The following is a 27,343-nucleotide window of genomic DNA, read 5'->3' on the forward strand; positions in this document are numbered from 1 at the left end:
AAACACCAGCCACCTCCTGCTCTGTAATTTAACAATTTTTATCTAGTTTTGGTAATCCAATGTTTTTTTTTTTGTTGATGTTTTTTTTTTTTTCTTTTGCTGTGAGGACATGCTTGCAGTTCCTTCTCTATCTCCTGAGGCTAAAATAGACGTCATGCCAGACAGTTTTTCCACTGATGTAATGGCAAAAAATGTGCAGTTCAGGGGTTATGGCTGATTATTGTATTTCCGACTGTTGCTCTTTCTTTCCGTACCACAAATAATATAAATCACAGCTTTTCCCAGCGTTATAGTGAACCGTAAAAGTGGACAGAAAGTGGTGGCATGTCTTCAGTGAGTAGTTAATGAGTATAAGTAGAGCGGTAGTTGTGGCTCAGGGCTGCGCGGTCGGGTAAAGTTTCATGTCTTTGTCCTGAGTGAACAGCGACAGGAAGACGACATAAAAAAAGCTGATTTTTTTTTTTTTTTTTCTCAGGGCTCGGTATGAGTCAGCTGTGATCAGGGAGGAAAAGAGGTCAGCTGCCACTTGTGGACATATGTTTGGATCCACCTCTCACATACACACACGCCCACACACACAATAATAATAAGGCTCCAACTGTGTTTTTGCACAAATTCCCATGTATCTTAAGTGTTCTGAAAAAAAAAAAGCTATTAATTGTGTTGGTTTGAGCCATTGGAAAAGCTTTGTTTAGGAAGGACTGGTGGTGTTTTCCTCCTCCCAGATTGTCGGGGATTTCCTTTCCTCCCCCCGGGGGCATCCTGTTATCTGAACTGTGACTCTGTGAAAAGAACTAATTTCAATGGCGGGACCTTTTTCTCTCTTTCCCGTAGATGATAATCAACATAGGCAACGCTTACAATCTAAAACTCAATGTTTACTTACAGTAAGCAGCACTGATCCTATAATTGTTAAAACATTTATAGGAAACAGATCAATCTGGTCTATGTCTCTAGACATAGTGGAGTGGAGTAGAAAGATTCAAACCCAAACAAGAGCAAACTTTCTTTTGTAACTAAATTAATATAACAGCTTTTGAAATATTTTTCTTGGAAGAAAAGGTTATACCCAAGAATCTGATGGAGGGGATTGTATAAATGTTTACCACTCTAAATCAAATTAGTCTAGCTTTTTTGTGGATACAAGTGTAGCTAAAATAGGACCTAATGTAATTTTGAAAATATTGAATAATTGTGTGACCACAGTTGAAGTCAATAATATCTCTGTGAAATAAGTGGGAAATGTTTAAAAGACTTTGTAGTCTTCATTCTAATTATTTCATAATTAGCAGTTTTGATCTGTCCTTTTTTCATTTTTTGCACTGAAGTGGGGATTAGAGGATTTTCTTCCTAAGTGGGTTTGAGAAATCATGTCTTACCTTTTGTACCCAAAGAAATATTTCCAAATAATATTTTGGTGATCTGTAAATCAAATGCCCTCCACAGTTTTAGGCACCACTGTGGTAACATCGTAACAATGTTCCTCAGCTCTTTAAAGGTCAGCTCTTTGTTGAGCGTGAATCTCTCTTTGCCCTGTAGCTGCAACCTTACCTCTGTCTAATTAAACACCCTGACAACAGATTGTTCAAGTCATGAAAGGTTCCTTCAAGGAGTAATTAATGTTAATGTGAGCTGGGAGGTAAAGAGAAGGAGTCTGGTGGAAATGTGGGTCAGCTGTGCCCCCTGGCCTTTTGTTAAAACAGGTGGGTGGAGTGAACTTTGACCTCCCTGGTGAGCACATCACATTTTAATTACTTCTCTCCAGAAACTCTTCTTGTAACGACTCTGCTATAGAGTCACATCCAAACTATACGTGATCACTCAGACTTCCACTCATTCTCAGGATAGCCGTTCAATTTTTTTGTCCTTCAATTCATGGATTTTCACGTTACAGCCATCCCAATAATGTCTCAAAATACTCATTTTTAATTGTAGTCTCCTCTTAGGCCCAGGAGTTACCATATTAGCTGATTTATGTGGCTGCTGGCGTCGTTTCCTGCCAAAATAACAATAGTAGAATTCATTGCTGGAACTTTTAGAAGCCAACTGTTTCAGATTATTAAAAGATTTTGTGGGGAATGTGGTGTTACTTTCTGCGATTTTGTGCTCTTTTCGAAAGGTGTATCATTACAATTTTGAAATCCAGCTGGCGGAGCGGGCGGGTTAGCACGGATGAATGAATTACTGGACGCACACACTCATTTCTGCTTACACAGATGCCTAAACATCTACATGTTTATTAGGCCAATGCAGGTGGGACATGTTAGAAAGTCATAAGTCAACAAATACATCCTCCCCGTGCCGACATGCATCTCTTTGACCAGCCGATCTCAGCGCAGGCTTGTATTTCTTAGTGCTCTTTGCAGGGAGAGGCTGTGGTGTGATCGTATTGTAGACACCGTGTTGATTTTAAGACCTGAGTCAGTGTGACCGCTGGGAAACCCTTCTGCAAGTAGGCTGTGCTGCCACTGGAACCGAGGAGGGCTGATGGTTATCTCTCTAAGCGTTTCAGGGTGGCTGGTGCTGAGGCATGAGCTGCTGTCAGTCACTCAGTCCTAAAAACAAATTAAAGGCTGAAGTTTTTCCATTCTGCTGACCTACGTGCATTTTGTTAAAAAGTGAAACTCAAATAGATGAAGTATTTTTGTATTTATCTCATGTTGAAGGTCTACAGTTTATAGTTTTGTTTTGGATTTAGTTTTTCTCGTTTGATTGTTTTGTTTTGTATTTCAACTCTGTGCAGTATTGTAAGTCCAGTATGCCAAGTTGTTCTTTTAAATTGTTTCTACACAATTTTCTACCTTAGAGCCACTCAGTGTGAGACCACATTGGTTTTGTTTTAAACGGAAATAAAACATAGGTAAGTAATATCCTGGGATTTTTACGTCTATCATAAAGGTCAGAACACAGGATTAGACTTTATTTTTGTAGCTTATGACTGATTAGCCTCTTTAAATCCTTCAGTCACTGTGACACTGATTTTTAGTGTTTTTGGTAATGGAGAAGAAAAACTGAATCAGACGTTAACAGAGATGGTTTCCATTAGTGAGCGCCGCCATTGTCCGGGGTTTGGTACCTTCAGAACTCGGGGCATGCGGAGGTTGTCCTCTAACCAAAAACCAAGGGAGCGCAGAAGAAAAGTAGAAGCAGACTTTTGTATTTAGGGAAAGAAGTCATAATAAGAACCATATTTCAGGAATCAAAAGGAGAAACATGGATTTTATTTATGCCAGCTTTAGATTTATGGTTGTAAAATATGAGCAGTGATTTAGAGTGGGTTTTTTGTTGCTGTTTGAAATATTTCCTCTTGGTAAGTTTGATATTTAAATGATGTGTTCCTTGGCAGCTTGGCGCTGCAAAGAAGAGCCAGCCGCTGCGAAATGAGTAACCAAAGTTACATTTCTGCTTAAGAACTATATTATGGGATATAACTGTCACCATTTCCTTTTAACTCATGATTCACACTGCCAGCAATGTTCCAGCTCATGCCTTACACATTACTGGACTGTGATCCTACCTTAAACATCCAAGTTCTTAACATACCAAAGCTACAAGACTGAAGGAAGATGACTCGACTTTGTTGAGTTTCCAACATGGAACCTCCAGCACGATTTTATCTTCAACATGGAAACAAAGAGTAAGATTGCAACTGATTGACATGTTCTATTTACTTGGTATTTGAGCTGTTCAAAGACAAATTAACAATTTGAGTAAAATAAACAACTATGCTTGGGAGAAAGTTTCCATACATCCATTGTCTATACCTGGTAAACCTAACAGGATGGCAGGAAGGATGCAGCTCATCTCTAGGAGTCATTGACCAAGAGAGTGGCCAGTCCTTGGACACTATGTCCAGCACAGGACAACACAGAGACACGGGACAGCCTTGTACTCACATCCAAGGACAATTTAGAGAGACCGAGTAGCCTGACAGTAATTGTTTTGGACTGTGATGAGGCATTTTGTTATTTTCTTTAATGGACCAACATAATGCATAACTATAATAATTATTTACTGCCACAAATAAAAAATGTGACATTGAAGAAGGACATTTGTAGCCCATGTGTGGGACTTGTTTATGCGTAGTGGCTCATGATAAGTTCACTCCAGCCTCAGTCTACTCCTTGTAAAGTTTCCATAAATTCCTGAATGGATTTTGTTACTTGTGTACTTCTTTTTTCCACTCAACTTTATTTGAATATGCTTGGATACAGTCTCTTTGAACATCCAGCTTCTTTGGCAATGACCATTTGTGGCTTGCCCTCATTGACTCATGAGTGTCATTGTCAGACATTGAGGGTGACAATGTCTGCCAGACATCCACCAAGTCTGCTGTCATAATTTATTTAAACCATTATATGGCCATCACATAAAATTTATACTTTAAAACTGAAATTGCATTAGATATACAGTACAAACCAAAAGTTTGGACACACCTTTTAATTCAATGAGTTTCCTTTATTTTCATGACTATTGACATTGTAGAGTCACACTGAAGGCATCAAAACTATGAATAACACATGTGGAAATATGCACTAAACAAAAAAGTGTAAAACAACTGAAAATACCCCTTATATTCTAGTTTCTTCAAAGTAGCAACCTTTTGCTGTGATTACTGCTTTGCACACACACTGCATTTTCTTGATGAGCTTCAAGAGGTAGTCACCTGAAATGGTTTTCACTTCATAGGTGTGCCCTGTCAGGTTAATAAGTGGGATTTCTTGCCTTATAAATAGTCATGAAAATAAAGAAAACCCATTGAATTAGAAAGGTGTGTCCAAACTTTTGGTCTGTACTGTAGGTGGACCCTATTTATTCATAGGTCATTTTAGGGGTATTAGAGTATTTGGGGCTAAATGTAATTGTATGCCACACCTTTTTAAATTGTTTATATAATCAATAAACAAAAATGTTTCAGATATGGATTTATTCCTGTCATTTTTACCATTTTTAATAAATACATCTTCCTAATTTTTCATGTTTAAATTGCTGTCTCTATTCTGTGATTGGACACAGCAGCCTGATGGGTGAAAGTTGGCTTTTGCACATTTTTTTTCACATCTAACCTCCTCCGTCGAGCTTGAGAATGTGAGGAACGCTCATTCCAGCAGCGTCTGTCTGCTGAGTCGTCAACATGTTTCCCATATGACCCCTGACACTAGCCTGGTACGGCCACTTACGTCTAGCTCTATAAAGGATGGGGTTAAGGGCAGAATGCCTTTATGTCCTAAAATATAAACGCATACCGGAGTCGCTTGCATATGAAAACACACATTTTTTTTAAAAGAGTCTTGTTTGTCTCTTAGTCAGTTAATTTTAAAGCAAGCAGCTTTTCACCCAAAGCAAACACCGAGATGGAAACATCTGCTGGACATCATGTAGACCGTTTGAGCACAAATAAACAGACACATTATTCCTGAACGGATTAGTATCTGAGAAAAAGTAAACGGCATCATCTGATTTTGGTGCTTTTGTGGGTTTTGGTGCTTTTAAACCTGCTTGGTCTAAAATTGCAGTCAGCATGCTGTGCGTCAGGAACACTAGGCTTGTGCTATGTGACAGCATCCGGAGTGTGTCCCATGTTTACAAGGCGAGGAAAGACTTATTACTTTAAAGACTTTGAAAGAGAATTACCCCTATTCTTCTGTGGGTGAGTTTTTAATTACTTTCAGTTAAATGGGAACAGTGACACATTGTGTTTTGGACAGGCAATCATTGCTCTCTTTATTGTTATCATGGGAAAAGAAAGTTAGAGTGATAAAGATTGTGACGAATTGTAATAGTGATAAAATCTAATTGATGATGTTTGCAAAACCCCAAAATGATCATGCTAATGAAGGCTGTGGCTGGCAATGTAATCACGCCATGAAATGGCGTGAAACAGGCTGCTGTTTAAGCCTGTTGTCTTAAACAGCAGCTTGTTTAAGACAACTGCTGTTGTCTTAAAGCAGCCTATTAGATATAAATGTTACCTTTAGAGCATAATTTGTGTTTGTCGGGCTCTGACTGTACGGAGAGACAGATACATTGGCAAAAGGTGACATTGATGCTAATTAATTTTTAAAAACATGTCGTCACTTTCTTCCTGGTCTCAACAAATACCTCAAATTATCATGATAAAATCTGCTTCTGATTAGTCCTTTCACAGTAAAACTCAAGATTTACTGCAAATCAGCTAACCAGGTCATAAATAGTTTTCTGTCAAAGTCTTTGACACATTTGCATTTTCTACGCGTGCGAGGCCACACTCTAATCATCAAACATGTGTAAAATAAGTCGGATGAAATCTGTCGGTGTGTGGACCCTCTGACAAAGCTGCAGGGCTGGATATTCGAACCGACACTTGGGAGGCAAGAGGTAAAAAAAATATCTGAAAACGTTTCTCCCAACATTTCCTCAGAGGATTTATATTCCTCTGGCGTCGTCTCATTATGTGCTGAGAGTTTGTAAGAGTTTTACAACGTGCTCGCCCATAAATCTGAAATATTGCTGTTGTCATATGGATGTGCTCTTTGGTTAAATCCCCCGCTGGGTAAATGTAAAGGCGTGAGAGTATTTGTGCATGTGGTGATGCATATCTCTGTACATTTTGACCCTAAAGCATTTCAGAGTCGTCTGTTTGGTTTCCAGATATGCCAAGAATTTCTGGTAAGCAAAACCAATTTCAAAAATTGACATCAAACTTCCAAACACTTTGATATAAATTCAGATCTACAACAGCCTGATTGGGTTTATTTAATCTCCATGCTGTTTGATTAATGTGTTTAAATAAACTTTGATCATTGTTTTAAAAAAGGAAGTAAAATAAGGATCATGACTTTGATAAAACAAGCAAGAAAATAAGCAACAGTTTTCCTTAATGTGTTGAAGGAAGGGTCTGACAAGGAAAAATAGGCACCAAATCAAAGGTTTTATCTAGGTTATCTCTCACCCAAACAGTGACCCTGTGTATATTTTCTGAGCCAGAATTTTATGTTCGTCACCGTCTGAAAGCCAGGCGCTTTCCTCTTCTTGCCACAGTCTTGCACTATGAACCTTTCCCCTCCTTTTTAGGCTGTAAACGTGAACTTTTTGACGCCAAAAGGGAACATGTCATAGATCTTGTTGGATTCTCTTCAGTGGTGAGCTCAGCAGGGGAGTCAAACTGTGTAGCTGTGAAAAGTGAAAATATTCCTTCAAGCTGTAAAACACAGAAAAGGAGGGTTTCTTTTTAAGGCAAACTGGCTTACAGCAGGACACATCGTGTGTGGGAGAGATTTTGATGGGCTACATGTGATGTGCTGCTGGTTTTTTTGTTTGTTGCTGTCAGTTCACTGTTGATTTTGGGTGTTTAAACTCAGCTTTCCCAACACCTGTAACTTCAGAAAGAGCTGAAAGGAAACACAGAGCAGCCTCCATCTTGTTTTTTTTTTCCTGAATTTACTTGAACGTTTTCAATATAGCTGTCTGAAGCATTTAAAACTCTTCATTCTTCGAGGACTGCTGTTTTGATTGATGAGTTAATTTAACTCTCTGAAGGAGCGGGGTCTATTATCTCATTGTGAATTCAGGATGAACCCTAACTTTTAACCGGAAAATACTTCTTCGGGGTTTTTTTTATCCCTTACTAATTATCCCTTTCAAATTATGTTGAAACTCAGAACATAAATATTGTGCAGGATGACATCTCGTATGTTTGCCAACTCTGTGATCATCAAAGCAGATAAATATTTTCCACTGGGAACTTCAGCTTTCATGCTTGTCTATGACAGCAATTTGTGAACAAATGTGTGTGATGCAAAAGACAAAGAGCTTTTTCCACATCCATCATTGACATTGAGATCTATTTAAGTCGCTCACACACTTTGTTGACCTTTTGCTGACTATGTGCTATGCCCATAAAATCACTCATTGCTGGAACTCACAATTGATTTCAGAATGAGCAAAACACATTTCAATTTGCCTTAGTTTCCTCACAACACAGAGTTACCACCTGAATAAAAGTTGCCATTGTCTGCCAACACTCTGAAAGTCGCCTCATTCACACATGCTCAGTTTCCTCCTCCGTAGATCTTGTTTCGGATGGGTTTGCTTAGGATTTAGCACTTAAACTCCACATCATGCTCATCTTTTCTTATTTTTCAAGACTGGCAGCTTTAGAGGCAAAGTGGGAAAGCTGAGTGTGTCCACACTTACGTGAGAAGCTCACCTTTGACCCCTACATCTGACTGGAAGGGCTGATGGCACGGATCCTTCAGCTGTGCTGCTTCTTGTAATTTTTCTTTGGAATAGAAAGTTTTTCCTATTTTAATGGTACAAAAAGATTTAGAAAAGTCAACAGTGTTTCCTTCTGAGAATAGGTCATATTTTAACTGATTTCTCATGAGTGTTGAAATGCTTCAGTGTTTCCTAACGTGGCTGTTCTGCTCTGGAAGGGGTGGTGATTTGGATTTATGTGCTTCTTTGCTCCCTTCATTGTGTGATTTTGCAACGACTCTCGACGGCACTTTAGGTCCATGAACCAATGAGCAAAAGACACATCAACATCTGTCTTGTGCTCACACAGGGAAAGTTTATGTCTCTGTTGAATGTTTCTGCATACCAATATATTTGCTGTTACAATAAGATGCATTTGAACACATCGGCACCAGATTTTAATTAGTTTCATGTCTATCTTGCTTATCTTGACCACAATTGCAGTACCCTCCACATCTGTTGTCCCACCTTGTAAAGATCTGTGAAAAGCTTTGAAATAAATTCATCTTTTACTGCAGTTCCTAGAAAACAGATGTGCCTGAAGTATTTTTATATTTTTCTTTTTAAGCTAATCTCAATCTCCTGAGTAATAACTAAAGGCCTGTTTCCATGTATTTGAACCAATGCAGCTTTCTGGAGCTTTTTAGCACTTTTCTTATAGGGAGAAAAAAGTGCTAAAGTGTGAGTTTTTGTTTTTTTTAAATGGTATCTATTATTTTTGCCTGTGAACAATTAAAAAACTTTATTGGTCTAATTTTATTGCTTTTAATCACATTCTTCTGTCTACTATTGTGGTTGGCAGAGATATTTATCGCCAAATTGATGCCACTGAAGCAGCAACAGGAGGATGCAATTTTTGTAAACATGTCAGTTTTGGACCCAGGAGTGGAAATACACACACATGATTGCCAGGGTAAAATAAAAAATTGCATGAAATTAAGCAATGAGTGAAAAGCTATACAGGGCATTTTGTCAAAAGCACCTTATGATGTGATGCAAAGGCCACTTTTTAAATTGGGTAAGATATAAAAAAACAAAACATGATATCTCCATGGTGCCATAAACAGTTGTTTTCTTAACAGTCAGAATAATTGTCAAGGAGCTTTTAACAACTTGTGCTTAGACAAATAAGGTTGAATTGGGACTTAACTTGAAACCACATGCAATGAGATTGATGGAAAGGGAGGTAAAGCAATCTTCACAGCTTACTATTAAAAAACTGCAGTAAAATCTATTTTAAGTCATGCTACTGCAATGACGTGAATGTATTTTGAGCTGTTAGGTTTTTCTTACTTGCCTTTCCTAGGGATGGTAATAGATGTTTACAGTAATTGACTGATTGGTGGCAATGCCAACCTCAACAGCGAAATTCAGATTTTTGAATTGCTGAAGCAACTCACCGTCCCAAAGAAAACTAAAATGTTGTTCATGTTTTATTTGCGCAATATTCAAATGAAACATGAACATTTACTTTGGTATAAATTATGTACTTGTTTAGTTATCACAATAATAAAGTGTCGGGACAAAGTGAGAGATGTGAAAAAAAACATATCGACTCTTTTGGTTTATAGCAGTAAAAGCTTTGTGGAGAGATTTTCTACATCATTGTGTCTAACCTCATAATATCAATGCCTTAAAGGCACAACACAAAAACTGTTTTCAAGAAATCTACACTTCAGGGAGCTTGTTCATCTGTTGACATGTTGTGCAATCTCAGGAGAACATCCCAATTTTGCAAAGTAACCATGTTAGTGAGCAAATAGAAGACCCACCTGACTTTTTATTGCCACATGTGAGAGTTTTTAACTGTTTCCTGGTGGGAGAATATCTTTCCCATAAGTTCCTGTTTAATCCAGGCAAGAAAAAAAGAAAACCTTTCTTGCCAGTATATATGGTGTCCCCTGCATGGGCTCCTGTTCCACTCTGTGTACACCTTTGGTACACTCCGACACTCCCCAACCTCAACCAAAGAGGAAAGTGATGGAAACAAAACACTGCTGTTTTCCAAACTTCTTGGAACACTTTAGATTTTTCCGCAGTTGAGAAAAAGGCACCTTTATATGAATGAAGGCTGATGTGGTGGGAGATCAGAAGATCGTAGCTCTAAACGAAAATAAAACGGGTGGTTACGCAGGTCTGTTTTTAGAAGTCCCAGGGAAAGAGGAGTGACTGTGTTGCTGTATTTTCGGCAGGAGGAAACATGAGAAATGTGTTTGAAGAGGGCATGAGGGCGTCAGGGGAGGAGGAAGACATTATGAGTGATTTTCCACCCTGTCTGCACTGCTTAAATCAAACACACCTTGAGCTTTTTTTTTTTTTTTAGGTTTGTAGACAAAGATGGCCCTCTGTGTACTGAAACTGTTGACTACAGATTATTCTGTGGTGTCTGATGGTCTCAGAATAGCTCTGGGAAGAGGTTGTATAGTCTCTCATCAGCTCCATGGAGCTTAACTGGGAACTGAGACAATATGGTGAAAATAGCAGGATCAGTCATTGCCCTGTACAGCCAGATGATGTCAACCACAGGGAAGACATGGCCACAGTTGTAAACCCAGCAGTTCAGCTTGGCTGATTTACATTAGGTCATTATAAAGACAAACTGTGTTTTGGTTGCTAATAGCTTCTGGATCGTGAGCGCTTGATTCACATTCTGGGTTTTCAGGCTATTATGGTCAAGCTTGTTTGTTCATTTTACCTACTAATTAAAGCCAGAAGTTTTTCATAGAGTGACGACGTGCTGCTGTGAACAGAGACTTTATTATTCGGCTGCTGTTTCCCTTAAGTATGTTCTCATCCTTTAGGATGCCAACCATGTCCTCACGTGTCTAATGAAGAGGCCTTTTTTTTTTTTTTGCAGCAACATTACTGAGGTTTATTCCCAGGAATTCCTCAGAAACGACCTTATAGGAACAGGAGAAAGAGGTCAGTGTGCAGAGCAGAGCTGTCAGCGAGAACAGACAGGGGAATAGAGAAGAGGTGATGTGACGGACAGAAAACTAAAGGACAGGGAGAACGGATATCAAAACCGGCTGCTTTAGCCCATGACATCACTGTTTTCCTACCATTGCATGAGCCTAATGTTTTAGCCATGTTTTATTTAAAGTACACCTTGTTTGGTTGACTGGTTTCCTGATTGGCTCGGAAAAATGTATTGTGTTACACTCAAGATTGTGTGTTAGACCAGTATTTGACTAATCAGTGTAATTCAAAAGGAAACCACTGTCTGGTCTGCTCAGCTGAGATTATAACGTTAAAGAGCAGAGGTGTCCAAACGTTTCACAGCCACATGGGCTGAAATTGTCGGGCTGAAAGCAGAGCAACTTTTTTCTGCATTCATGAGACTGCCTGTCTTGTTGAATTTGAAAGAGACTGGCGTATTTCCTTAGAACCGAGGAAGCCCCACATAGAGGCTCCAGACTTCCAGGAATTTCTCAGTTTCTCCGATCGTCACTCAAAGGTCTGTCTGTGCGCTTTTGCGATGATTCAGAGTGGAAGTGAGTGGGCTGGCATGCCTCATGGTAAGATAATCAGCCACTTACACAAACTAGCATGAACTCTTGAGTGCCAGGTATGGATTCCAGCATCCTGACTCAGCATCCCTAATAAATCTACCATAAGTATATAAAAAAATCTCCTTTTAACAGGGTCGAGTTTAATACAATAATATAATCAATAATTATTATTGCATTTGGCATATATTCTGTCCGGTAAACTAATATAGCGTTTTATTCCATTGAATAAGACTTGTTGAAATAAGAAAAATGTTGTATAAGACAAATTGAAACTTGACATTGCAGCTGTGCTGTGTCAAGTAATTTAAATCTGTTACGTTTAAATTATATCCTGAGTTATCGCAGTAAAAACAGCAGAGATGGAGTCTTCCCAAATCACTGTGAGCTTTTCTGATCCTTATCCTTTTTTAATAAATAGTAGATTAATATTTTCATTTCTCTTCTGTCATATTAAAACAGCATATATACCGGAAGAACCTAATAAAACAGTATTTTTGACCCACTCTTAAATCTGTTACGTTTAAATTACATCCTGATTATTTTATCCAGATGTTCAGACTGCAGCGACAAACTGCTGAGTTTGAAAGCTAATAAACCTGAAGCAAGTCAAAATTCTTACCAAGATGATGCGATAAACTAAAAGGTCAGACTTTCTTCTGTTGAATAAGCTGCTTTTACGTTTGCCTATTTGCTTACGGATAAATACAGAGTAAAGAACGCAGTGCAGCCTCTACATCACACTCAAATCTCAGCTGGGTAAAAGTAAACTTTATGTAACTGCTCTGCTTGCAGAGGAGTAAATATTGTTTTTATTTAAAAATGTACAGGAAGAGTCTAAAGACACAGACGTATCATATGTTTGGGGATAATTATTTGCAGAAAATGGCTGTGTCCTGAGTTAAGTTAATTATTGCAAGGAGAGGTTGCTCAGAGTTGTCTGAGGCTGATTTGAAAGAAACTTTCTTTCTAATCACAAGAAAGGAAATTGTTAAACATGGTGCTTCAACATTTGTTCAAGAAAAAAAAACTACTTTTTACTTTGACTGTTCTTTGATTACTGGCTGTTGAGAACAGCAGGCTTTGTGTTTCAGTAACATGATCCTCATGTCTATTCAGTTTCTTTGTAGATAGAACAAGGAGAGGGTTCCACTTTGGGAGCCTTAACTGCAGGGAAAAGTCAAAGAAAAGACGTAATGTCTGGCTTTGCAACATTTCCACCCATGGCTACATGACAATTTTTTGGTAGAAAGAATAAAATATTAGCCTTTTGAAATTAATCTGGACTGTGCACACAATGTAATCGCTTTTTTTCCCCCAACTGCAATCCATTAGGAAGCAGTCATTTCAAACTGAACTCTAGGTTTGTGCCTCTGTAACATAAATAATTAAAGCCCTGTTTTAGTTTTGCTTAACTATTCCCTATGGTATAATAATTATTCATATTGTCTTGCAACTTTTATTTTTATTTAAAGACCTGTTTTTGCTCTGGGATAAGTGCTGTTTTTGCCACAACATCAGTGGCGTTTCTAAGGTGCTAGCCCAGGCCTGTTTACATACCTGTTCATCAAGGAGGAGGCCTGGTGGAGCATGTTAATGAAAGTTTAGCTTGGCACGATATCGTACCCACATTAAAAGCATTTTTTTTTCCAAATTGGCAGAACAGTCCAAAAGCTGGGCGACTCGGGCAAAGTGAGGGCACAGACTGAGAGGCATTTATTCAACTCTACAGGTGCTGCTTTGAAATGTTGTGGGAGAGAAAACGTAGTCTCGGGGAACAAGATGTACACTAACTCAATGTGTTTGGAAATGTGCCTTGAATGGCAGGGCTGTAATGATTTTAATCTTGTAGATTAAAGTTAAAATTAGCAGCACTTAAAATATTTTGTGCCAACAAAGCACTGACTTTCTGTCTGGAAACGGTTTTAAACATGAGAGCAACAGCAGTTTCAGTTCTTACTCTGACAGACAATTTGGGATAAATATACATTTTTTTTCATGAATTTCATCATAAAAGTTTTAGTAATAGTGTAAAACACAACATGCATGTTGTATATTTATTGCACAATGCAACCCGTTCCTGCAGAACAGTTTGTTTGGTGATGTATCCAGTCTGGTCATTTTGCTTCTGCATCTACATCCTGTGGTTGTTTTTAACCCAAATTCTTGGCAGTCTAACATCCAGAGGTTTCATTCTGCACAGGATCCATGGATGTATTCTGAGTTTAAAATATTTACACTCATTTTACAGTTGATCAATCCTGATTTTTTTTTTTTTTTTTTTATCTCTGACAAACACAGGTGATCATCTCACAAGTTTAAATTTGCTTAAATGTGACCAGTATCTCTTCTACATCATTCAATAAATGATACCTGAACACGTTTATGATTTTAAATTTCTCATAAAGCTTTCCTTGTATTATGTTCACTTTGATAAATTCCTCAAAAAACACATAAACTCCTTGAATCTTGAAACTATATCTAGATTTTTTGAGAACCTAAGGGTTGAAGTTGCAGTATGTGGATCTGACAATAAAGTACTATGAAGGGATTACCCTATCCCTGACTTTAAATTGAATGTTAAGGTGAACAGGCCTCATGAATTTCTTAATAATTTAATAAGACTTTTTTTTTATGATCTGACACAACTTAAGTAGAGATGCACAGATCAGAACTTTGTTCTCACTGTTTAATCTGCTGTTATGTAAAGCATTGATCTGCAGCTACAGATTTTAGTTTGATCTGATTTCTCTTTGAGAACTATAAAAAGATGTATGAACAGCACTGAAAATATTTTCCTATCCTCCCACCTTAAAGGTTTGTTAGTTATTCACATTATGAGTTAAGGGCTATGTCCGTGTTTTGTACTCTTGCACTCTCTCACAGCCTAAATTAATAACCAGTATGTTTTGAGATGTAATTAAAAATACAGTTTTTTTACATCTCTGTGTTTTTTCTGACTCGGGTCCATAGATGATTTCTCAGTAAATATTCACATTTTATTCCTAAGGGGACAAAAACACCATCTCATTTACCCGGTGGCTCTTTTAGCATGTTGATTGGTTGTGACAGACTGTATAAAACTTGTAAAAGTGAGACAGGAAAAAAACACAGTACGATCACTCTTGATGCTCTGGTTGCACTCATTCTTCCCTGTTTTTGGGTCACTGTTGTTGGGTGCTTTCCAATGGCTCCAAGCAGGTGATCCGGCCAGGAATGCACTCGGCTCTGCTTCTGCCTTTGGCCTTTCAGGGCTAATCGAGCATGTCCTGCTGGGTTTTCTCTGTACCGCGGCATGAGGCAGAGCCAACATTGTCAGACTGCAGCATTATTCTTCTGAGTGAAGTGGGATGTTTGTGAGAAGACGATTGTCTGCTTTTTCCATTAGGGCTGCATATCAAGCCTGGATCCTCGGTAGAAAGCACAAATAACTTCACTTTCTGTAGAAAAACCTATTCTACTTTTCCATTTCCATAATCCTGAACAAATGTGAGAATTGGGGAAATAAAAACTTGTATTTTTCTCATAACAAATCTCTTTAGACTTTAGAGCCAAAAATCAGTCAGTGCAGGGCAGAGAAATGCCTAGGGAATGAGGGTTGGTGGAGTGTTGAGCAATCTGTTATGTATTTTAGCCAAACTGACCTTCTCTGTTGTCACTGGAAGTTGAGAAACGCTGTGATCTTCTTTATAGTTTGGAGGCGCTCATAAGGTGAGGAGCTGACTCGATTGCCAGCAGCTGTCCCTGCAGGGAATATTAAACAGAAAACAGGCTCTGTCTGACTTTTACCTCTTACCATTTGACTTTTATTTCCTTGAAATCCTCAGATCGTCTTCCTTTGCTGTGTGCTCATAGATTGCGCACTCTGGATCAGTCATTATCAATCACAACAAAACATTAGACAGCTATTTCCAGGAACTAAGTGTTTAGTGAACAATGATGACTATATGAAGAAAACCACACAACAGACACACAACCTTTGAATGTATGACCTGAATTTAGTGTGTGGTGTACGTTTTGCTTCGGTTCATGTTCAGGCTTAAGTATTATTGTCTCCTCTGATAAGAGCCAGACATGATAGCATTGTTTTACATTTTAACAGACAGTAGAGGAACAGAGGCATGAGAAAGATTTTGGGACTTATTTGTTCGCTGTTGGGACACATGCTCTTTGATTGCCAATGATGGAAGATTCATGTTGACATTCCAGGACTAGTTTGGGTGTGTAAACCCAATGCAGCATGACATCACAAGCACCATCTGCACTCTAGAGCTCCTTCTGGATTGTTACAAGACTCTTTTACTGCATCGAAGTAAAGCGTACAAGTCGTATAAAATCTGAGAAGTGAGATTTAACAGCTGAACTGCTGACATTAATGTTAACTCAACCAGTAAGCCCTACACATCAGTGTTTTTTAACATTGTTAAGTGGGGATAAAAATATCCACTGAGCTGCTCATTTTTTTTAGTGCTGTCTGATTTTGTAAGCAGTGACATAATAGCTTATCCTGGTAGTTGTAGCCATATAGCTTTGTGAAACTATGTGGTTTTATATATTTCTTGGTTACAACTGCTAAAGCATTTCATCACAGTTTCCATTTCTCCTAAACAAGTCCTATGTTGTCTCAACATATAACACATGCAGTACTTGCCCTGATTAAAATAGTTGGTTTTCAGGACAGTCATCTGTTTTCTCCAGCTAGTGCAGTAGATAAAATTAGAAAAACAAATGTAAGCAGGCAATGGTTCCATATCCAAAGGTTAAAAACTTAAATAAACTCCATTTCAGAGTAAAACTTACTACTTATCTCAAATGTAAAAAAAAAATAAAAAATACAAACTGTTACTTTTTATTTTTGCACTTTCCACAAGGTATTTGAATAAATTAGATCTTCATGTTAGATGCATTTCTCAGTATGTACAGTAGAACAGATTTATGAGGCTACGTATTCAGCCATACTCCTCCTCTGTAAACTCTGCCAAGTTTCTGTTCTTCATTTGTGAAGAAAATCATTTATTGCACTGGCTATAATAATGACGGCTGTCTTTTCATAACAGGATGTGGATGGGAACGGTGTGGCCTCCTAAATCTGCTCAGATTTTCTCTGTTCAGATGTGACATCGGAGTGTCCAACTATTTCCTCAAAACTTTATTTTTGGGAAAGGCTTGAGTTTTTGTCAAGTGGTCTGCCTCTTTCAGCAGATGTTTCTTCAAAGAAATTGTTGTCTTTTTGTCAGGCTTATCAATCAACTCTGTCCCTTTCTTCTGAGAGGCTTTACTGTTCCTAGTAATATACGTAAAAATGAGGCTGAAATGGGAAAACAACACAACCTGCTGTGCTGGAAATGAACGGACTTTTCTTGTTCTCTGAACTTTTTGACCTACTTGAACTTAGTTTGTGGAAATTTTGTTCTATTCATCCAAAATTAGAGCCTTTTAGCATTTAATGGCATATACTTTTTTCTCTGGTTCTGTTTTTCTTTTTCAGTTGAAGCAGCCGGAAAAGGCGGCAGCAGCAGCTCATACCTATTTTCAGGCCAATCCAGAACATGTGGAGATGGGCCAACACCTCGAACAGTACAAAGACCTGCAGGGTGTAGAAGAAAGCCACTTTGTGGACTGGGAAGCCCGGCCTCATCAGGTAAAAGAAACAGTCCTTATGGTCGAGGCTTTCCTCCTGTCTGCAGCATGTGATTTCGAAAGTACAGCTGCTGTGGTTTTACAAACGGCCTTGATAGAAATGACCCCTAGAGTTTTAGTGACTGGAAACTCACTGAGGCCTTTAGTGATAAGCTTTGAATGCAAACGGGTTTTAACTCCTTATGCTGCTGCTCCAGCCACTTCTTTTTCTTTTTTGTGTGGCTTAAAACTAAGCAGTACCTTCCATTGGAAAAGTCTACGTCTTGAACTTTTCCTTTTCACGGCTAATTACCCCAGTGTGTTATATGTGAAAACTAAATACATAAGTAAAAATTGACAAATGTAACTTCAGAACAAAATATTCTACTCTTCTTTACCTTGGTGTCTTTGTGCACAAATTAGATACTGCTGGCGCTTTACTTAACACTTCTTTATCATAAGAAAATGTACGTTCTTTAAAGCATAACTTGAAGAAATAGAAAGATGCTTTAAGATTTATCCTCTCCTGTTGTCTCTTTCTCCTTCCCTGTGACTTCTCTGTCACAGCAATCATTCACAGCTGCAGTAAAGTTATACGACAAAGGCGACTATGAAGGAGCTGTAACTCTGTTGGAGGATGCTTTGGTGGAGTACTATAAAGCCGATGTGGAGTGTCGGGCACTGTGCCAGGGTCCGCAGAAGTTTGAGGGCCACGACCACGTACGCTATCGCTACAGCCTACATGAAGTCGTGTCAGGTAAGACAGAAAAAGTCACAGAAAACGTATCTACCTGGTTTCAGTTTCAGTGCTATGTTTAAATTTTAGTGCAAACATAAATATTTATCATCCAGCGACAGATAAAACCAGTGTATAATTCTTCTTAAGATTTCATCATTCATCTTAAGTAGATCAAAATGTATTTATCAATATGTATGTACAGTTAAAATAATAATCCCTTTGTCCATGCTTCAATTTGGACTTCTTGATAATAAAAAGGTTTGTCTTGTCATCTTTACAGATAAAAGAAAACATAAATTGAATAATTTGCGTTTATAGCTCTACTAGCTACTGTAGGTCCAGTGTGTATAACTTTTTGTTAATCTATGTTATAAAACATAGATTCAAGTTGGAAGTACAGAGATTAGGCTGTATAGTTTTGCACATGTTCCAGATGTGCAGCTGTCAAAATGATTTCATTTTATAGTCTTTAAGGAATAATATAAGTGGTCATTACAAAGAACAGCCAGATTACTCGCTCAGTGTAAGTATTCTGCTTAGTTTGGCTGGACTAGCTTTGCTGCACAGTTAGCTCTGGGATTTGGTAGATATGCACTATTACCATCTTCGACAGACCATGTAGACAACTTGACCTCAGGCCAGGAAGACAACATGAATACATTTATGGACACAGTAGAAGATGATTTTCCATACTCAAGTATTTCTAGCAATTCTGTGTTTCTGCTCAAAATAAAATATGTAAATAAACAAAAAACCGCCAGCTTTCGTATTGCATGTATTCAGTGTGGTGCTTTTAAAATGTATTCAGTTCACATTTTGTAAATAAAAAATGCAGCTAAAAACAGACATGTATTTGATTGGGATTTTATGTGGTAGGCTGGGATAAAATAGCAAAATAATTGGGAACTGGAAGGAGACCGACACGTTTTTCAGTTTATTTTACATACGTGAGCCATCCGTATGCAGCTTACCTGAGTCAATACCGAGTAGAAAACTTTTCTCTTCAATGGCAGCTGTTGGGGTATGTCTCTACCAGCTTCATGCATGTAGAGACTGATTTGTTTTTTCATTCTTCTTTGCTAATGAAGTTTGGGGCAATGTTGACCTCCAGAGCCCTTAAAGGGTGAAAGAAACTAATAAAAATACTTTTGTCCTCTTGTATCTTTTCATTTAATTTTACTGTCTTTCTGTTATCTTGTTGTTTTGTTTTTCTCTCTTGTATTTGGAAATATTTTCAAAATCTAAAGTTTTTTTTTTAGTCGTTCTGCATTTTCACTTTTACTTTTGCTTCCTCCATCCCAGTCAATGGGACATGTGTGTTTGACAAAAGTCAGGCCATTTTCTTTGGAAGCTGAAGCAGGTTTTTGTGCAGTAGCCGCTGCCTAATTGCTGAGTGAGTGTTTTCTGACTCTCTCATGTGTGTGGTCGGATTGGGTAAACATTAAAAGACAGCTAATTCATTTTGGCCAGGCTTTGTTTTACTTAAAATGAACGGATTATTTTCCATAGCGCTCCACCAGTCGATTCTGCGATCATAATGTTTATATGTGTAATGATGTATGGCTTTGGAAAATTAATCTGCTGTGTGACTTGGATGAAACAAGAGAAGGATTTAACAGAACTGCTTCCGTCTGTATGTGTTAAAATTTCTATATTCGACCTAAATCCTGTTGCAGCTCTGCGTGATTCAGGTGTGACCTCTGCTCCTCTGGGGTTTCCTGAAGAAATTTAAACATCACATCCTTTCTGTCTGAAAGGAAAATCGTGCTGCAGCTGCTTCAGAGTGACCTCACTCCACATACATGCTAACAACACATTCACAAATGCATGCTGTCACTGCTGGCTGTCTTCTCAGTATACAGCATGAGGAAATGATAAGCAGCCTCCCAAATCCTGATTCTCCAAAGGATGACCTAACATCAGGTCCTACCTACAGTCCCCATCGGAGCAAACTATTTTATTGCTACCTTATGGGATTAACTGCTACAAGGTTCATGAACATCAAATGTCGACATTCACATTTGTAAAAGTTTGCAAATCCAAATTTCCCTTAGCATAATCCAAAGACTAAATTTTTGATTGCATTTGTTGCAGATCACTTTACTCAGGTTTTGCACTGTGAGCATGAGTGCGTCCGAGATCTCGCTACACGTCCAGGCCGCCTCTCCCCCATGGAGAACTACCTGCCTCTTCACTACGACTACCTTCAGTTTGCCTATTTTAAAGGTGGGATGTTTGTAGTCTTTGACATTTTTCTTACAGTCATGTATAAGTAAACAGATGTGTTGACAGAAGTGATTACATTTTAGATTAACACATTTTGATTTTGAGGTTCTTGGACATGACAGCCATTTGTTTGAATGTAAAGAGGATAAATTATTGCGCCCACAGTTCATGCATGCAGATACAAGTAGATGAAGTTAATTTGCTGAGAATTGAGAATTAATAACATTTTCAGATGTGTGTCTCTTTGGATATTTCAATGTCTTTAAGCAGTCCAACAATAATCAAGTTTGTTATGACATTTGGTAGTCTTGATAGACTTCAGCTAGTAATGGTGTTTTTGAAACCCCTCTGAATTGTACATGATTAGACTTTAAGTTTCACCTTGAAAACACTAAACCATCCAATGGTATATTAGAATAAATGGTTTTCATTTTCACAAACTATATTTCAAAATTTTAGGTATTGTTCTTCAAAGATGTTGTGTCCTAAGAAAGCATTTTTATTGCCTAAATGGAAATAAGAGTAATCTAACAGTCAAGAAGTTCAGAAGCAGTATAAAAACTACTATTATTTGTCATCTTAAACATTTTTCTGCTCTGCAGCCTCAGTCTGTTTTATTTGACTCAGCAGCAGTGGAAGTTTTAAATCACTCAGCAGTGGTTCTGCTTGCCTTATCTGCGTATCTTCCATAAAAAAACATTTTTGTTTCAGCTCAAATCTCCAGACTTTAACAAACCTGCAAACTGCTGGTGACAGCAGCAAATAAACTCCATTAGCTAAAGAAGGAAGTCCTGTATTAACCTTTCATCTTTACAGCAGAATAAGGAAGGCTTACACCTAGCAGAAACATGGACCAAAAGGTGTCTGATATGTGAAAAAAATTTGTATGCAGTGCAAAGTGGCAAAAATGGCAGTAGCCTATTTCTTTTTATAGGAAACTATTGACTCGTTTGTACTTGCATGCATGGTTGTCTCTGTACAATCAGTGCTTGGCTTTATTTCCTTTGTAATATTATTTTCTGAATGCTAGCTGTGTTACATCCTAGCATGCCATAAAATTTGATAATCCAGTCCATCTGCAGTAATATACTGATAAACACTAATCAGAGAAAAATGTTGAATTTTCTTCTTGTCTCTCTTAATGTGTGCAGTCAACAGGCTGGAGGAAGCGCTGCAGTGCGCTCTGACCTACCTTCTGTTCCACGAGGGAGACGAGTTTATGACAGACAACGTGGATCACTACAGAGAAATCCTGACACATGACAGCACCCCACGAGAGGTCAGAAATCTGCTGCGTCATGTGAGGGCTGGGTTTGTATGGAGGACTTTTTCTGCCATAATCCAAGAGCACACATTTTCAGCCTGAAAGCAGGATTTCATATCTTTCTTCTCAAAACTTTTAAGTTAGATAGATAGATAGATAGATAGATAGATATCATGTTGTGACTATGTTGTCTTTGGTTGGGTGAACAAACTCCTGCCTAAGATTAGTAGCTGTTAGCTGGCGGATGTTTAGTGTACTACGGAGCAGAAAGCTGACATGTTGTTTCTCCCTACATCCAGCGGGTGGCGAAGGTTGCTACAATCAAGAGTGGCCACACAGGCACAGACGTTAGAAGGAAACAAACGCACCCAATACAACACTTTCATTCTATTGGCTGAGAGGTTCTTAGGCGACTGTGCCAAAAGGCAGTTCTATGTTTCGTAAGCGAGCAGAGATGAAGTGTGAGTGTGATGAGAGGTTTTGAGTACAAGTATTGCAAGATTTGAGAAAAAAAGACATAAAGTTTTGCTTTCAAAATAAAAATGTAAGCAAAAATATTAAAGGTTTTGAGAACAAAAGATATGAAATCCTACTTTCAAAATAAAAATGTAAGCAAAAGTGTAAAAGGTTTTGAGAACAAAAGATATGAAATCCTGCTTTCAGACTGAAAATGTGCTCTTGGATTACGACATAAAATTTCCTCCATAGGTTTGACAGCTCAAGGAAAGGCTGGACAGAGTTGATCAAATCGACAGTCTGACAGTATGTAGCAGAGGCTCATAGGTTTGGATTTGACGTAAAGTGTGTTTCAGGTGAAATTTATTGCTTGAGAGATCCGTGTCATCATGGGGATTTTAGGAAAAACACACGACTCACAGTTACTTGCTCAAGACACAGCAAAACCTTGTGTTAGGGAAATGATGAACAGATGTATCTCAAATTATTCATCAATCCATTGTCCATACCTGCTTGTCAGTCATGTGTTTGGACTTGGGGTAAGCCGGAGTACCTAGAGAGAATACATTCATGCACATGGAGAGCATACAAACTCCAAGCAGAAAGACCAAGACTTGAACCGAGGACCTTCTTGCTGCAAGGTCACCATGCTAATTAAATGTAATTAAATGTAATTTATTTTAGTACATTTAGTAAACATTCAGATATAAAAGTAAGAAAAATATATTTCAAGTCAATTTTTGTTCATTTTGATGTATTATGGAATACAGCTTCTGAAACCCCAGAATTTGGTTTCACAGAAAATATTAAAGTTAAATTAGCATCTTTATAAAGCTTGGCAGCAGAGGGAAGCATGAAGCAACGCTGACTTTGGCTTTAATGAAACCCAGTGGACCAACACCAGCAAATGACGTGGCTCCCCAGATCAAGTTAAAATGTAAATACTTCACACTGGACCTCAAGCAGCTTGGACTCTGTGCCTCTCTGCTCTTCATCCAGACTCTGAAATTTGAACTTTGTATGATTCAACAGCAGTCCAGTCTAGAGGAATATATTTTCTGTGTCTGGAGCTCACACTTTGCAGGACGATAAAATATTCCGTGGAATATTTCATCGTCCTGCAAAGTCTGAGCTTTGCAGTAGCAACATGTTCCAGTGCCCAAGATTCTAAAGTCCACAAAGTGTAAGGATAGACGAAAGAGAGGAGGGAAAATTTGGATTTATCAGCTTGGATAAAACTGTCCAAGTATTTAACGAACCTATGACATATTGTATTTTGCCCTCATCTTTTTTCTCCACATATTTTTAAGTTATTTTGATGTTGGTACTCAAAGCACATTTAATTCTCCGCCATTATCTCACAGCTAAATGGCTTAATTTACAACAGACCATAGCCTGGCTTGAACTTGAAACAGAATCCCAGACAGGCTGAGTCAATCACAGAAGGATTTAATATTCTGGAAGAAGTGAGTGGAGAAATTGGTGAACTTATTAACTAATAGCACAGCGACTAATCTTAGAAATGAATGTGTGCAGTTTAAAACAGTCATGGTTTTGTTTTTACAATCCCCTCTTTGCGTTTGAAGTGCGTCTGAACACTATATAGAGTAAGGATAAGTCATTGCTACATCTACAAATCATCCACAACGTCCAGAAATTTCCTCTCTTCTTAGTGAAGATGGACTGGAAAGAAGCCCTGGGAATGCTCCAAACCAGAATGATGAAAGGCAGATAAAGACGTTATGCAGGAAGTGAGGAAAGACTTGAGAGGAAAGCTGACAACCTTTCGTAAAAAGCCCACTTCTTGGCCGGAGCTAAAGGTTGTTTTCCAAAAATCTGTCTGGTTGGTCATCAGTTTGTTTAACTAAAAAAGACCTAGGCCGCTGCCTTGTTGCTCTCCCAAATATTTAGTCTCTCACTAGAAAAAGCCTGTTGCTCATTAGAGCAACCAAAGTTTCCAGCAGAATGTGTGACTGTCTGGATAACATTATCAGAAGCTGAGATAAGGAGGCTGAAGCTTATATATTAGCTTATAGCTTTCTAGCATTCCCATTTTTCACATCTTGTCAGTTTACTCTACATTAATTGCCCTCCAGCCTGCCTCCTCCATGCATTCCCTCCTTTTCTTGCCTCTGGGAGCTCATTTGTAGGGTGTCAAGGCCTGGCTGAACATGCCTCTCCGTCCAAAGGTCCTGCTTTCAAAAGAAAGGAAAACTGAGGGTAGAGAGTCTGCATAAGGTCTCTGACACAATCTTCATACTGTTTTCCAAAGAATAATGGAAAAGAAAAATGCTGCAGGCAGTTCAGATTTTGTAACAGTCCTCTGGGCAAAGTTTCACTCACTCTGAAGGAGGTAAAATCTTTTCTTTTTTTTCCTTTTTATTTGCTTGCTGCAGTAGTGATACACATGTTCATTTATTTAGATAAGGTTTCAATTTTGAACCACATTTAGGCACCAAGAAGTATCTTTACGTAGGTATATTGCACATGTTATGGATGTCTTTGAGGTTTTCTTGTGATAAAGGTGTCCTTTCTACATTGCGAAGAAGTTAGTTTCACTTTTTATCCAAATGGAACCAATAATCATCTTCATGTAGATGCCCTTTTTCAGTTGTGGATATTACAATAAACCCCTTAAACAATCACCTTTAGAGCCTAAGAAACATCTTCATGTCGATATCTTCTACGTTGTTAATGAAAAAGGTGTTTCCAAATCAGGAAGGAGATGATTTTTAGGAATGGGATGAGCAACAATGATAAAAGCGAGGATAAAAAGTTTTTTTTTTTGTCCTTTTTGTCAAAATGAACATGGTAGGTAGAGATGTTAGCACTGGTAGTGCAATTTTATTGCTAAACAGCATAAGAAAAACTTATACTGCTACTCTCTTGGGACCACTGGTTGGAAAAAGTTGGTAAAAGTTACAGTCTCATCAATACTTTTAGTTTTTGGAACAAGGATCCATCACCACATAGAAACACCAATAATTATGGCAATAACCATTCTCTAATATCTTTTCTACATTTCGACTTTGAGGGATTTTCCCCTTGCAGCTACATTTACATGTAATTTAGACATAAGAAAACATATCTATTTCTTTTGTTTTTCTTTTGCTCATGGAAAAGTTACCATACATGAAAATATTGCCAAACATGTACAAGCATGGACCTTTAAAGGTCCAACTAGCTTTGTCTTTACCTCAATATTTAATAATTGATCACTGTTCTATCTTTAGATTCAGTATATGTTTAGTAGTTTAGTTACTTTCTAATATTTGTATAATAATGACTGCTTATATATTTGTAATGTTGTTATATCATTAATACAGAGATTGTTACTAAACTGTGTTTGTCTTTAGGAAGCTGAACGTTACTTGACGAGGCACCAGCTGGAACTGGAACTCCTTCTAATGGGCAGCAAAATAATGGGTGTTGACTTCACTGAAGGAGTGAGTTAATTTTAGCATAGTAACATTTGTAATTTAGATCCTTTTCTTGTCATATTGCTTTTGATCTTTGAAGCACGCCATGAGTAGTAGTATCTAGCAAGTTGCTCCCACTTAAATAGTGGTTTTGCCCTGAAATGATAGAGACACTGTCCACATGTATTGGAGCAACAGGTGTCTGGCAGAGCCGCAATTCACCACTTTTTCTGCAGCCAACAGCACCACCTGCTGGTTAAGCTAAGATATTTCAACTTGCATGAAGCGAAATCCCGTCTGAATTTGATGAGCAGAACTTTTAGGAGCATGTAACAAGCTAGTAAGAGGTTTCAATTTGTCTCTGATGCAGAATTACTGGAGCAGCACAGGAGGAAGGGATGATTCCAACAGGTAAGATGTAACACCAGAAACCAAAACCAGTGATTTCAGTTGAATTATTTTGAAAACACCAGTGTGTCTGTATGAAACTCACTGAGAGTCTCTCTCAGGTTCAACAGTTGTTGCTTTTGTTTCCTCAGGATTCCCTCGGGAACAGATGGTTGGATGGAGTATGTTCCCATTTCGGAGAAAAAAAACATCACTGTGATTGTTTCACAGCAGCTTAAAGAAGGTAAGCCCGTGAGAGGCTGTTACTAAAGATCTATTACTGTGATTGTTAATAAAACGGTAGGAGACTTAATTAAGGTGCTTCTGTTTGTGTAGGTGGCCCCCTGCTATATGACAGTGTGCAGCTGGTGCAGAACTCCGTGGCTTTGAACGGTACCCAGCGGGTTCTCCTCGATCATGTTATTTCTGAGGGGGAGTGTGCAGAGCTCAGAAACCTGGCGCATGTGAGTACATTGTAAAGTTATAATATCAGGGGTAGTCTTAAATATAAACCTGACTCTACTGGGGAAAAAATGTGCCTGAAGCCTATTTGTGGGTTTATTTCTGTTTTCCAGGCAGTCACCATGGCAGGAGACGGTTACAGAGGCAGGATGTCTCCACACACTCCCAACGAGAGGTTCGAAGGAGCCACTGTGCTGAAGACTCTGCAGGTACACTGAATGCTAATGCAAACAGCTTCCTTAGTTCCAAATGCACATGTCACCTGAAGCAGGTGTGTTAAACTCATTTTCATTTTGGGCCAAATAAAAATCAAGAATGTCCTTAAAGGGTCGGTTGTGACAGTAAGTAGCTGTTTCTGCATTCAATGAATACTTCTTAAAATTACATAATATTGAACATATGTTCACATTGGTGTAACTTGCCACTATACAGATAAAAAAACTGGTTTGATTTGATTAATATTACTATTTAAGCACACAATTGATATCTTGAAGGTTCTACAATGGAAGGCCAAATTTGGCCCTCAAGCCTTGAGTTTGACAGATGTGACCTAAAGGATGCAGGGATCTCATTGTGAATGTTGCTTAAAGAATAAAGTCAGCTACACTATACAAATCCTGATTTTTGCTTGACTACATTTTGTCCTCCTTGCAGTACGGCTATGAGGGCCGAGTGCCCATGAGCAGCGCTCGACTCTTCTATGATACCAGCGAGCGAGTGAGACGGATCGTGGAGTCCTACTTCATGCTCAACACTACGCTGCACTTCTCCTACACACACCTGGTGTGTCGGACAGCCATCACAGGTCACTAACTCACTCAACATAAACCCTTAAAGCCCCACAATAGTTTATGTTGGGTTCTTTCCATGACTCTTTTTAATAACATTTAGGTCAGTTTATTGGCAAAACTTGTATCTTTGGATTTCCATAAGGGGAAATTAAAAACTGCTTTCATCCTCTTACAATAAATACTTTGAAATTTAGATCCAAACATGCTAATGTCCATATTGATTATTGATTTGTTTG

The 27,343-nt window shown here is 38.3% G+C and overlaps 1 protein-coding gene and 1 long non-coding RNA gene across 2 annotated transcripts in view; both read left to right on the forward strand.

The window, feature by feature from the left end:
* Window positions 1-27,343, forward strand: part of p3h2 (prolyl 3-hydroxylase 2) — a 49,114-nt gene that overhangs the window by 18,793 nt on the left and 2,978 nt on the right. The window contains exons 2-11 of the mRNA XM_028027483.1: window positions 17,233-17,385; window positions 17,931-18,120; window positions 20,197-20,328; window positions 21,480-21,607; window positions 25,405-25,494; window positions 25,838-25,878; window positions 26,007-26,098; window positions 26,191-26,318; window positions 26,430-26,525; window positions 26,971-27,121. Of these exons, the coding sequence (XP_027883284.1) occupies window positions 17,233-17,385; window positions 17,931-18,120; window positions 20,197-20,328; window positions 21,480-21,607; window positions 25,405-25,494; window positions 25,838-25,878; window positions 26,007-26,098; window positions 26,191-26,318; window positions 26,430-26,525; window positions 26,971-27,121 (1,201 nt within the window). The remainder of the gene's footprint in view (window positions 1-17,232; window positions 17,386-17,930; window positions 18,121-20,196; window positions 20,329-21,479; window positions 21,608-25,404; window positions 25,495-25,837; window positions 25,879-26,006; window positions 26,099-26,190; window positions 26,319-26,429; window positions 26,526-26,970; window positions 27,122-27,343) is intronic.
* LOC114150792 (uncharacterized) lies at window positions 21,614-22,753 on the forward strand. The gene is made up of 2 exons (XR_003596835.1): window positions 21,614-22,155; window positions 22,220-22,753. It is a non-coding gene; the product is annotated as an uncharacterized LOC114150792 (long non-coding RNA).

This window comes from Xiphophorus couchianus, chromosome 9 (assembly GCF_001444195.1).
Source record: "Xiphophorus couchianus chromosome 9, X_couchianus-1.0, whole genome shotgun sequence".
In the NCBI taxonomy this organism is placed as follows: Eukaryota; Metazoa; Chordata; class Actinopteri; order Cyprinodontiformes; family Poeciliidae; genus Xiphophorus; species Xiphophorus couchianus.